The sequence below is a fragment of the Apostichopus japonicus genome, chromosome 5 (genome assembly GCF_037975245.1).
Source record: "Apostichopus japonicus isolate 1M-3 chromosome 5, ASM3797524v1, whole genome shotgun sequence".
NCBI classification, from domain to species: Eukaryota; Metazoa; Echinodermata; class Holothuroidea; order Aspidochirotida; family Stichopodidae; genus Apostichopus; species Apostichopus japonicus.
Genome location: NC_092565.1, coordinates 23,890,064 through 23,903,800, shown reverse-complemented (window position 1 = coordinate 23,903,800; position 13,737 = coordinate 23,890,064). Strand labels below are relative to the sequence as shown.

Sequence of the window (13,737 nt, the reverse complement as noted above, 5' to 3'; positions counted from 1 at the left end):
CCTGAAATGCAGCGTCTTTTTTGACGGGGTGGGGGGGGGGCTCTCGGGATTCAAATGCAAAAATAATTTGGGGACCCCCGCACAACTTCGGCCCCCGTAAGCATTAACATATAATCGGGTTCAATTTCGAAATGCAAGATCGATAAAATTGGTTTATCGGCCGATTACTGCTTTCAGATATGAACTTACCGGTACTTGAGCCCAACATGAACAGTTGGCAGGAGAAGCCTTTAAATTTGCATATTTATATAATACTTCTTATAACAGAGAATTGCTAATATCAAGGATACAAAACTATTGTCTAAATATGAATGAATGAATAAATGTTATCTTCGTTGTTTCATTATTTCTATTGCATTCTCTCTTATTCAAACAATGTATCCCTAATTACTCATGCAGTGAAACGAGTTATATATATATATATACCCTTGTGCATGCAAATAACGTTATGGGTTTGCAAATACTGCGAATACAATTAAATTGGTAAACAAGAATATAAAAAGTATGAGAGAGTAACGTTGTATAATTGTATAAGACCGGGTAATGCATTCCGAGGATCTTGGAGACAAAATAATTTGGAAAAATAATTCCATCAAAATAAATAATAACTAAGGCAATATTTTCTCAACTTTCTTGCCGACAAAGGTATTATCAAAGTGTTTAAATTCTTTTATTATTAATAATTAAATAACTTACTATTAATTTCATGTAAAATCTCAGCTCAGACATTATAAAAATTTATATATCTGAAAATGAATTAAACGAAATGAAACCACATCGTTTTGGGAAAATTTGGTAGATCTATAATAATATCGAAATTTTACCAAAGTCAAAGTTAAGTGTAAGAAGTGTCTGCTTTTGCTATTATACATGCACGATGTATATACATGTAACACTCTATTTGGGTCAATATATAGTTTCATTTGAAGAAAGCCGAAGTACGGGGTTGGGGCTGGGGGAGAGGGGAGGGGGCGTGAGTGCGGAACATTGTATAGTCTTCCTCTTACGTCAGAGCTTATGAAGATATGATAATCACACTAGGAGTCATGTTTGACGGAATCCTTTTTGCTGGAATGATACGGAAATCAAGGAGAGATACAGGTAGTTCAGATTGTTAAATTGGAAGCGATGTCGAGTTGGTTTATTTACTTGCTTTTGTTTTGAGTGTACATGTATAGCCAAAATAAGAGAGTTGGTAATATAGATATTAACTGAATTTTATTTTCTGGAAATATGATAAGGGGAGTGTTGTCTAACACTTCCTTGAGTACCATTCTGTATACAAAAGAGGGTTCTTTCACTTATGTCAGTTATCTGGCTATTTTACTCCGTCACAGACAAAACTATATTTTAGTTACAAATACACGGACTGAGTTGCACTATATACCCTACAGAAGGTAAACCGCATACACGCGACAGTTCCAGGGGCCGTTAACCTGGTTTTATAGTCTTTAATGACCATAACGATAAAGTCGGAATTCGCCTGGAAGTGACCAGCTTCCTGTAGATGCTGGTTCTGGCGACAAAACACGGTGAAGAACCCTGCAGTTCATTCAGACTAGCGCACTTTCTATTTTCAGTATTATAAGGTATTTCGTATATATATATATATATATATATATATATATATATATATATATATATATATATATATATATATATATATATAGTTTTTTCACTGTTCTTGATTTTCCAACTCATTACGATTTTCATTTATATATATTCATTTGCCTTTGTCGTTTACCTCCATTGCATTAACATAAAGTCTGTTCAAAGTATCTCTTTCGAGATCCGGCTTTAGGAATCACAAATGATTTTCGAGTTGGATAGCATCATGTTTGATCTCTAGAGTAGGGCAGAATATGTCACCAAAAACAGAACTAGTATTGTTCGATATAGGTGACAGGCGCCTACAGTGGAATTACGATCTTCCTTACCGGTTTCGAACCTCTGGACATACAATCAGCGTCCATAGCCTAGTGGTTAGGGTGTCCGCGTACAGAGCGGGAGGCCCGTGGTTCGAATCCCGGTGGAGGCTGAAAGTTTTTTCACTGTTCTTGATTTTCCAACTCATTACGATTTTCATTTATATATATTCATTTGCCTTTGTCGTTTACCTCCATTGCATTAACATAAAGTCTGTTCAAAGTATCTCTTTCGAGATCCGGCTTTAGGAATCACAAATGATTTTCGAGTTGGATAGCATCATGTTTGATCTCTAGAGTAGGGCAGAATATGTCACCAAAAACAGAACTAGTATTGTTCGATATAGGTGACAGGCGCCTACAGTGGAATTACGATCTTCCTTACCGGTTTCGAACCTCTGGACATACAATCAGCGTCCATAGCCTAGTGGTTAGGGTGTCCGCGTACAGAGCGGGAGGCCCGTGGTTCGAATCCCGGTGGAGGCTGAAAGTTTTTTCACTGTTCTTGATTTTCCAACTCATTACGATTTTCATTTATATATATATATATATATATATATATATATATATATATAATGACGTATAAGTTAGTGATTTCAAATTGGGTCATTAAGAGGACTTCATGTTTTACGTGTTTTACGGAAAAGTTTGATAGGTATATCTTCATTTCAAAGCTGTCAATAGTTGTATAGTTTAAGACTAGTCGTATCATACGCTAGTGAAACAATTGACTGAAACACTAATAAAACTTAATGCAACACAGATATGTAAATGTAGTCCATACTCTTGACATGACAGAAGTATAATTTCTACTGGGGGTTATCTCTACAACCATATAAAAGACAAGCTGTAATATATAACTTACAATGCACATTTTAATGCAAAGTGATTATATACATCCCCAAATTGTGTTGTCAAATTTCTAACTCACCTTCAAGAAGGTTAAGTTTGTTTCTCTATCATTGTTTTTCCCTCTGCCAATATATTTAACCAAACTGCTGGATGGTACTTCCAGAAGTTATTGTTGTAAAAAACAAATACTTTTTTTAAGTTATATCTGGTGCTGCATATTTTAAGCATTTTCATTCCTGGTCTTGCATAAGAGGCAATATTAATTCTCTGTTATCAAGTGGGTTTATATAACTTTATTAGGTAGGTTTCAGCATGGTTATTTAAAATTAACTTTCACCGCCTTGCAATTGTTTTAAATTGAACAAGCCAATCTAAAGGAAAAGTTATGTTTTGATTTTCATAATATAAATATTTTAATTTCTGGTCTCTGTAAATTGACAGTTCATGCTGGGTCTTAATGTCAGTTACTGTAGGCAACACCTGAGTGCAAAGTTAATTGGCAGTAAAACTTTTGTGTTGCATACGACATATTCAGCATTGCCCCCAATATGATCGACTGCCAATTTTCTTAGATTTCTTGTACTGATATCCTGATGACGTAGTTCCTCAAAGAGACTTTTAATCTTCCTCATCAAGATTGAATGCATACATAATGAGATAAGAACACTCTTCTCTATGGGTATACGCATGATTTCCTTTGGGAATGTTTGAATGTGTACCTCTGCGTGTTAACGCAGCATGTAAGGGGGTTTTGAGGATGGTACATCCCCCCTAAGGGACTGGAGATTTTTGAAACATGAAAACCCACATGGAGCTACTTGGTGCACAATTTTTACACTTTTGTGAAACAAAACAAATTACTTGTCTGGGAGGGGTGGGGGGAGCTGTGTGCATGTTATAAGTAAAAAACTGGAAATAGTAGAAATAATAATAGCTACTTGTTGCCATTCCTCACCATCGGAGAGCTCTTAACTGCCATATATTTCTGTAGCACTGTGCTGAAGTAGCTAGACTAGTCAACTTAACTAAGAAATATATTTCTCCCTCGGTTCAAGATCACTAAGATCAAGATGTATTCACATCTTAAGGTTTTGACTTAAGACACAGTGGAGGTATTCTGTAGGTATTTCCAACTTCAACTGCCTTGAATTCCTTATCATGATTGTTGTTTTGTTGTGTCGAAAAGTGAGACAAGTTGTTTGTATGGTATGTCTGCCTTCCTTGTTTTACTTTTGCATGGTATGCTTGCTTGTTTCTTAGAGGAAGTAATATCATTTTGTTTGCAATGTTTCTAGAGGAATTAATATAATTTTGTTTGTAAAAGACAGGACCTACTTTAATGTTTGGTTTCTTGTATTGCGTGTGTGTATGGTATTTATAACATTGTATCGTTTCATGAGCCCAATATTATGCAAAGCAATCCTCGACAAAAATTTAATGAGTCAACCCGCCACTTTGGGAAATTCTCGCCACATCGAAAAAAATCCACTCTCCATTTACGACTTAGGAGAAAATTGACATGCGGAATATCGCTCTATATTTCTGCAATCAATATAATTAACTATGCTCATTGCATTCAAAGCCTATCATTCGTCTAGATTGCCTTGGAATGATCGCAGTGAAGTCCATTATCCATTATCAGGTCTAGGGAACAATATGTGCAATTTCCCTGTAATCTCAGTTAGGACCAAACCATCGCAATTACGACTGAATAGGTCTCTCATCACAGGCTGAAGTTTGTAACTTTAGGAATATATATGAAAAGAAAATACTAAAACACATTTCCCTCACTCAAATTAATCAAACATCATCCATGTAATTGTGGTTGTCAAGCAACGTATGAAGACTATTGTTCACTAATGCTAAGCCACTAACTAGTGAAAGATTTTTTTTTTTGCGGAACTGAGTACACAGGAATCACTACATGTTTATTTTCGGAAAATGTCTGCCTTAGCAGGCTAAGATGTAATTTCAGATGATTTTATTGACTAACGGTCTGCTAAAAACCATTTTTACATTTTGCACGGAGGGATAAGGAGGGGTTACAAAGGTCGCTGCTCTAGACCTCACGGGTGAAATTCTGTCCCCTAACGACTTGCGTCTCAGACTTTCTACCGTCCCTTTAAAAAAATGGGTCCAACATAGTGGCCTCATCCCTTGTAATTCGAGGAAGGACCAAGTTCACCACACCTTAATTCCTCCAACATTCCTGAACAAGAGTGGAGTCCTTTAAAAATACAGCATTAATTGATATTAGTTACTAATTACTATATTTATTTTCAGCTATGTCCATAAATTTGCAACATTCCATTTGACGTATGTCGATGCTGTCTTTCTAACACATTCATGTTAGCACTTTCAGCTATGTCTATGCTAAAAAATAGCTTCTTCTCAACATGTACGGTGCTCAGGTTCCATTGGTACTATATAGTGCGTGCAGTTGTGGAACTACTGTTGAACTGTATGGTAACAAACTCTGTCATGTTTAGACCAGCTTCAACTCAAATTCCATCCAATTAGACCATGAGTAAAGACACCTGCATATGGAACGCGAAAAGGACCACAACATATGATGATGTTAATGATGATCTAATTTTATACGATCATGTACTGAAAACTTACGACCATGTACTAGAAATACACGATCATGTACTAAAAATTTACGATCATGTACCAAACATATACGATCATGTACTAAAAGTATACGATCATGTTCTAAACATATACGATCATGTACCAAACATATACGATCATGTACTAAAAGTATACGATCATGTTCTAAACATATACGATCATGTACTACAAACGTACGATGTACATCAACACAAATACGATCATGTACTAATAATCTAATAATGTGGCGTATGCATACGAGTATGAATATTCAGTGTAAACTCATTAAGAACCATTAGGGGCGGGCTTCGGTATCAAATTTGAGAGTCCTATATTCCTATTATATATGGATATTCATACGCGTATTCAAACGACAATAACGGATATTCATTCGCCACTTTATTGTAACTTGCGCTTTTTCATCATCATCTCAAGTTTTCAGTACATGATCGTATATGTTTTGATGTACATCTTAGTATTTTTAGTACATCATCGTATATGTTTAGTACATGATCGTAAGTTTTTTAGTACATGAACGTATAAAATTAGATCATCATTAACATCATCATATTTGTGGTCCTTTTCGCGTTCCATACCTGCACGCATCAAGTTGAAACCGTAACTAGCTGAATGGCAGGCGCGTATCCAGGGGGGGGCGTTGGGGCGCGCGCCCCTCGGGTAAGGAAAAGAGGAGAGAAAAAAAGAGAAGAAAAAAGGGAAAAGGAGGGGGGAAAAAGAAAAGGAGGAGAGGAAGGAAGGGAAAAGAAAAAGGAAAAGAAAAAAAAAAGGGAAAAAGGAGAAAAGGGGGGGGGGGGAGTAGAAGATAGCCAAGACCTCGGGAAGAGAAAGAGGAACAGTCATAGTTAAAGCGCTGATCCCTACTATATACACAGGGTAGCCAGTGACAGATCAAGGAGTACGGAGGGGGTATGCGCTTTACCCTACCCCTTACACCGACAACTCCATTTTTGACGTTTCCATTTTTCCTCTCTCACTAATGTATCTATGTAAATACTATATATGGTCTATCGTAACGCGTATGTGTGTATGGACGCCTTAAACAATTGTATAATTGTGCTATATGGAACCAACTGTGGCTGGTCTTGAACTCGACCGAGTCGTCGGGGAACATGACGCAATTCGGGAAGGGGCGACCGCCCCCCCCCCCCCCCCGAGCAAATTTTCTTTATGACATCGCTAGTAATTTCAAAATAGACAATGCTTAGATGCAACTTACAAGGCCTGGGAAGTGTCATTTCCAGCGATCTGGGAGGCATTTTCGGGCAAAAATTTTATTGTACGCTTCGCGCCAACTCATGGTGGCGCTTCGCTTAGATAGTTTGCCTACAGGCTTCGCCCCTCCCTTGGCAATTACTCGCTACACGCCTTTTCGAATTTGTAAAGCAAAGAGCAGATAATACATCATATCAGTGAGCATTGAAATGCATGTTCCAGGATGAACAGCCCCAAAAACTGTCTATGTGTGTAGTCAAAGGCGTAGGAGCCCAATTGGATTTGGGGGCTGTAATGACTTGCCCGAAAAAAAGCCAAAATTTTTTGGGCGCTTCGCGCGTGTTCAACATATCGATGCCAATATCATATAAGCAAGCATCGGTCATTACATCGCATGCCATCGTTTACCGTACGGTCCGTCAAAGTTGCACAATATACCGCCGGATGCTAATGTAAACAACGAAATGTCTTATGTAGATGGAGAAAAAGCATACAGTTCCATTTATGTCAAAACTCTCTTTTACAGTAGTAATATCGGCCAAGCTTAAAACTTTATTTAAATTACCAAGGAGATCATTTTTAAGCTATTCATTGCTATTTATTTTTCTTTCAGTAGGTGCCAGAAAAAAATGGGGAAAATTTGGTTGCGGGGGGGGGGGGGAGGCTGCAGCCCCCGCCTCCTACGGGACCTACGCCTTTGACCTGTCTGTTAGGGGTTGAAGGAGGTTTTTCTATATTGGTTGTCCATAGATTGAATTTTGTGCAACATTATGGGTATGTTCTGAAGTGATTTTATTCACAAGAAATGTGAATTTTCAAATTCTCAACAAATAATGGGCTTAAAACCTTCAAAGTGGGGCTTTCGGATATTGTGGGCCGTGACGTAGAATCACCTACAAAAGCAATGATCCATAGGACATGCAATGAGGTCGAACATGATGTGTGACTGGTGACAATCTTCAAAAAGGTTATGGATGGAAAAAAAAACTTTTGGGAAATACTGCGGTTCTCAGGCAAAAGTGTACATCTGGTTGGTCATTTTCAAGCCCGAGAAGTGCCATTTCCGGTGATCTGGGGGTATCAAAACCAGAAATTTTCTTGTACGCTCCGCGCCAACCGATGGTGGCGCTCCGCTTAGATAGTAATTCGTGCCCCCCGGGTTAGAAAATCCTGGATACGCGCCTGAATGGTATGCTCTGGTAAAGTTTCAGGGATTTCCCCTTAAGTAGAATAGAGCATTAAATTGTCAAAACAGCTAGCAATAATAAGCTTCAGCTGTCAATTATAGGTACCGCACTACAATTAGAGTACGTGCACATCTGCTCATTTTCGGAGAAAAGAGGTAAAAGTGTAAAGCATGTTCAAGCATGTTCTCTGTTATACCGTCATTGTTTGTTCTGCCTTTATATGAAAGAGTATAATTTAAAATACAGATAGTGTGAAAATGGGGAGGATCGAAGGTGACATAAACCATTTTAGAAAATCTTTGGTTAAATGTTGATATTACTCCGAGCGAACAGATGGAAGGTTTGGGGTTCAGTATGCTAAACTTGCTCCTCTTCTAGCTCAAAATCTAAACGGTCATGATATGGAAGTTTGCAAGTGCCATGATAGGCCAATATCTCAGCTATCATGTGGTGGGTAGGATATACCAGTTGAAAACTTCTATCTATGCTTCGGCAGGTCTTGAAGTGACGAGTTTAGTGTGTAAGTCAATGGAGCAATTAATTGTGGTGCGAGACCTTTAGCAAACGCAATGTTCTGGTACTTCCAGGAAGCACCAGGTAGAAGTTCAAAGTTGATCCGGTGGGAATTCGGTTACAATGCTATAGTACATGTATTTATAGGCCTTTAAACTTCGTTGCTGTGGAAACGAAAATGTATTCACGCAGGGGCTGCTAATCAACGAGTCTATCTCGTCTTTACTGTTACTATATGATATATTGTACAACGATTTAATATCCTTCAGTTCCTTCTGATGCATGCGTTCACTAACGTTCTTACGGAAAGTTTTGACAAAGACCAGGGTTTGGGATGGGTGTATAGTTGACCTTTTAGAGGATGCTGAAAAATATCTGATTTTCAGGAAAAAGTTAATCCCTTCATCTCCGCCGACTTTCCCGAACATTTATACAAAACCTTTATATACAAAGCCGGATCTCGAATGAGATACGTTGAACATACTTTTGTTAATGAAATGGAGGCAAACGACAAAAGCAAATGAATATATATATAATTGTAGTCGTAGTGAGTTGGAAAATCCAGAACAGTGAAAAAACTTCCAGCCTCCACCGGGACCCGAACCCGGGCCTCCCGCTTTATATGCGGAAACCTTATAACCAGAGGCCACGGACGCGGACTGCATGTCCAAAGTTCGAAACCGGCAAGGAAGGCCTTAATTCCACTGTAGGCGCTTGTCACCTGTATCGAACAATACTAGTTCTGTTTTTGATGACGTATTTGCCTGCTCTAGAGATCAAACATGATGCTAACCAACTCGAAATCATTTGGAATCACATTTAGGAATCGCGAGGCTGGAAGTTTTTTTCACTGGTCTAGATTTTCCTTCTCGTTACGTTTTCAATTATATATATATATATATATATATATATATATATATATATATATATATATATATATATATATATATATATATATATATATATATATATATATATATATATATATGTATGTAAATGATATTTCCCAGTCCCCCTCCCCTAGTTGACCACGGGCCGGTAGGCTGTAGTCGCCTGAATCCCACCCCTCTCATCTCTCGTGAGGCGTGCATGTTCGTATACATTGCTTCTAAAGAAAGTGGTAATTAACCTTTCACCCGATATGAAAGTAACAAGAAGAATATTTTATCTGATACTTCTTCCGGGCATATATATGTTATTTTTATCGGTTAAAGAATAGACTATTTTCTTTTCCGGTATACGGTAACAAAAACTGTTTTTATACCGATCCTAAACCACAAAACCAAAAAGGCCTTTGTAGGAAAAGTAACTCACCATTGGCAGAGGATGAAGTTAAGTAAGACTCAATAAATGTACAGATTACATAACATTTGGTTTTGATATATATAGATAGGAGCTCAGTATTCCAATACGGTAACACCAAGCAGATAATTATAATATTAGTATATAACTTCATTATAACGTATAATATGTGGATTACGTTCGTTGCCACAATAGCGAAGGGAGCTGGGTGTGCCCAGGAGGCCTCCACCCCACCTCACTTTTGTGAGAAACCTGAAAAGTTTTAAACGAAAATTTAAACCGACGGTGGGTCCGAATCGCTTGGGGGTTACCAACGCCGATATCACTCGATCGGAGGTGAGAGGAATGAGTCGACCTATACATAGGAACTGAACCTGCCAATTTACAAGACAAACAGTGGCTCCTTCTCCACCCCTCCCCCCCCGCCCCCCCCCCCCACAATCTTCCTCTCGTATGGGATATGAGACAATATTGTAATGACCAATCTTGTTCCCTTCTCTTTTCATTTTAAAATTTGATATTTATGGGAACGTTTAGGTAACGTCATATTATATATATTATACTTATATATTTGACTTTTCAAATGTCAACATGCCTCTTTTATGGTAGTAGCTAATATACCATATTATATACGCGTATTAAATCGAATATATACGCGTATTAATTCGAATATATACGCGGATTAATTCGAATATATACACATGTATATTAGCAGTATATAAAATTCGAATTATTACGTTTATATAGAACTGTACATTTGTTCCACGTGGCATATATGTACGTAATAAATATTGCGCTCCCGTGCATGGCATGACTTTTCCGAGAAACAAACTTTTTGACGAGTTCTTTCGACACCGTAACCTTTGACAGTTGACGACGCTATGCGTGGAATTGAGGATATGAAGACACACTATTGAAACAAACAACTTTGTTTTTTAGTTTCAATATATATTTGTGAATGAAATATATATACATTTTACAAAATCAAGTCTTGCTTTTCGAATCAAGAAATTAATACTTTTTTTTAGCCATTTGGAACAATTTCCTAATGCTAATATACCTTTTCTAAACAGGATTGGATATTGACAATTCAAAACGAAATCATCAAGTACAAGATCCATCAGACTGCCAGTCATAAGTAGCCAAGCGAGAGAACATCACTTTCTCGCGCAATTCAACGCGCACTACTTCACCACGCTATAGCAGAAGAGTCGTTTAACAGACGCATTCAACCCACGCGTCGTTTTACATGGTACTCATGGTTTTTATGTGTACTCATCACGCAAAGGTGAAGATAGTTTGTGAACAATGCTATGAATGCCAATGGCTGTATTTGTGAATTGCATATTTCTAATTATGGATGTATTAGTTTATTATAGATCAGTATACAACATTCTGAAGGAACGAACGATAAGCTATACCAATAGTGACAGAAGGGACCCCAACACAGGGATGAGATGGGGGGGGGGGTGAGTGGCAGGAGTCAGATCAATGTACAGTGGTGTTGAAAGTCTCTCTATGAAAATCACCACTCTTGAACTTTAATGACTGATAAAGCCCCCCCCCCCCCCCCCCTTGACCGATATCGGGACCTTGCATAACAACAACAAAAAAGATTCTACTTGCTGCTGGCTTCTTGATGCTTCGTACAACACCCTATTTGATGACCATTGATGTTTGTTTACGATTGCATGGTAAGGAAGGAAGAAAGCCACTCCATCCACCCCCCCCCCCCCGTACCATTCACAAGACGAAAACTTCATGAAAGAAACATAACATCAATGGTGACATTCCTCCCAGTTGTTATTTGCTAGTTATGAGATAGTACCGTATAGTATTTTGTTAATAGTTAATTAGTTTTAATATAACTTTTTCTACATGCAGTGTGTTGCTTCTGGGAAATCCAAAGGACTGGAATGTTGGTCTTCGTCACATCGCGGCACCCTATATGTCATGGGGTGGGGGTTACTTTACGTGAGATTTACCCATAGTCAGCGACATATAGCGACTTACAGTAAAGGAACAACAAATAGAACTTATGCGGACTACAATCAAATCAACTAGAAAAAAATCATTTTATTATATTATTTAAAAAAAATGTTTGTAAGAACTCTGTACTGAAATAAAGCAATCTTTATCAAAGCATACATTGCATCCTGGGCCAAATTTAAATTCCCCGAAACAACTCCATATACCCTTCTAAGGGATGTGAGGGAATGTTGGGAGGGGGGGGGGGTAAACAATGTATGCAAACTCCCCCTCCCCCATTGAAAACGTAATCACTTATATTGGCCTATACCCTACCAAATTAATGCCTTAATATAATGAAATTGATTGATTGCGGCAATTTCTCTATAAAAAAGCAATGATATCAAGAATTTTAATGACCCCATGCACGGAGAAAAAGAAATGGGAAGCTTAACTTACCTTCAAGCACTACTGCTACTAACAAGACACATAGCCTGCAGGACTTCATTTCGAATCACGGAGGTACACGATCCTCAACCGCTACGTCCCATAACTTGTTAAAATGTCCAAAGTGAGTCTCCGACTCTATATGTCTTCACCCGTTTCAGTACTTATTACCAACACGTTAACACTTAGAACAGAGACACAGGGCAAATAAATACGAATTTAGTAAACACGGACACTAAAAATAACACGTCTTCCTACATAGACTTCCTTGATTCTTTAGTGTATACAATCTGCATGTGCAATGCATTTGAAGGCCAGACAATTCAAGATAGAGCGTCACGTCGCCCTGACAGCGTAGCGCACTTCGGTTTTCATTTAAAGGCTTATCTATTCATTTCAACTGGAGTGATGAATAACCTTTTTTCAACGAATTGTATAGTGCTTGAATACACAGAATGTTAGCTTAATTGAAATACGGACTAAAAGATTTACTTCCGTGACGTAAGGTGGTGGGGGCGCTAATAATAAAACCGCATACCAATGAAAAGATTTTTGACCACTGACGTAAACAATCGATGGTTAATCCATGATTGGATTTTGAAAATCAATTCAATTCTTTCATGACCACGTTCATACGCGCATCAAACCCGTAACGATTTCAAAAGGATACTGTAAGAGAAAAGGGAATAGCAAGGTCAGTAATTTGTGGAGAGGGCGGTTAGCCATCTATCTATTTCCAGGACTTCGTATTTGCCTCGGTTTTTGATAATATACTGGGGCAGACGATCATTTGCATGTCTCGCCAAACTCTCTCTACCGTTCACTTTCCTCTTCATCGTTTGCCATAATGCTTGCGTGTTCAAGTTAATGACCACCTACATTATTATGGTAAGCTGTGGAACGGACTGTAAGGATGATTCAGTTGTCATGGTGATATAATTTCGAACCAATAACGTTTCGTCCAATCACGGAGCTGCTATTTCGAGGTCATGTGGTGAACTCCACCAGGTTATACCAAGCCTGCTCTTTTAGATGGCTGTTCAGAGAGCTACGAGGAGGGGGGGTATCATGATCACACCCTGCACACGGGATCGCCACTTAACGTCCCCATCCTACGGACAAAAATGTGCCTCAGCATCTGACCACTTTCTCAATTATCGAGTGAGGTGACGGCGCCACCATTCATCATCACAGCAGTCATTGTGAACGAATCCAAGTTTCCAATCCCCAAACCCTCGGAAGACTCAGCAATTTTGAATAGCTCGAGAATCTGGTGATATTTTCAAAATCATTGAACTAATTTGTGCGAAGCTATAAATCCTTCCCCAAAATATACATTTGTAAATAATTAGCTTTCATCAAGTTGAGAACTAGAGCAGGGTTGTTTCTGGCAGCCAAGGGCGGCGGAACCGGGGGGCACAGGGGGCACGTGCCCCCCCCACTTTTCCTCAGGTTAAAAATGTGCCCTTTTTCTACATAAAAATTGAGGTGTTTTTTTCCACAGGGTGTTTGATGTGTGACTTGACGGATTCTTGACGGGGAGACATGTTCGCTAAGTATGATTATTTCCTTTCACTTTAAACTAGGTTGTCTAAAAAAAAATGAAATATTTGAATTTTGAAAAAAAATATTTGAAATATGAACATATGCTAACTATGAACATACATATGCACTGAAATAAAACACAAACTCTGCAC

At 38.3% G+C, this 13,737-nt stretch overlaps 1 protein-coding gene across 6 annotated transcripts in view; it reads right to left on the bottom strand.

Moving 5' to 3' along the window:
* Window positions 1–12,425, bottom strand: part of LOC139968108 (fibrocystin-L-like) — an 88,054-nt gene extending 75,629 nt beyond the window's left edge. For 3 of the 6 annotated variants that reach the window (XM_071972480.1, XM_071972478.1, XM_071972482.1), the window contains exon 1: window positions 12,053–12,425. In XM_071972480.1, the coding sequence (XP_071828581.1) occupies window positions 12,053–12,101 (49 nt within the window). In that variant the 5' untranslated portion in view covers window positions 12,102–12,425. The remainder of the gene's footprint in view (window positions 1–12,052) is intronic. The other 3 variants (XM_071972477.1, XM_071972481.1, XM_071972479.1) reach the window with 2 other exon arrangements.
* Between the last annotated feature and the right edge of the window lie 1,312 nt (window positions 12,426–13,737).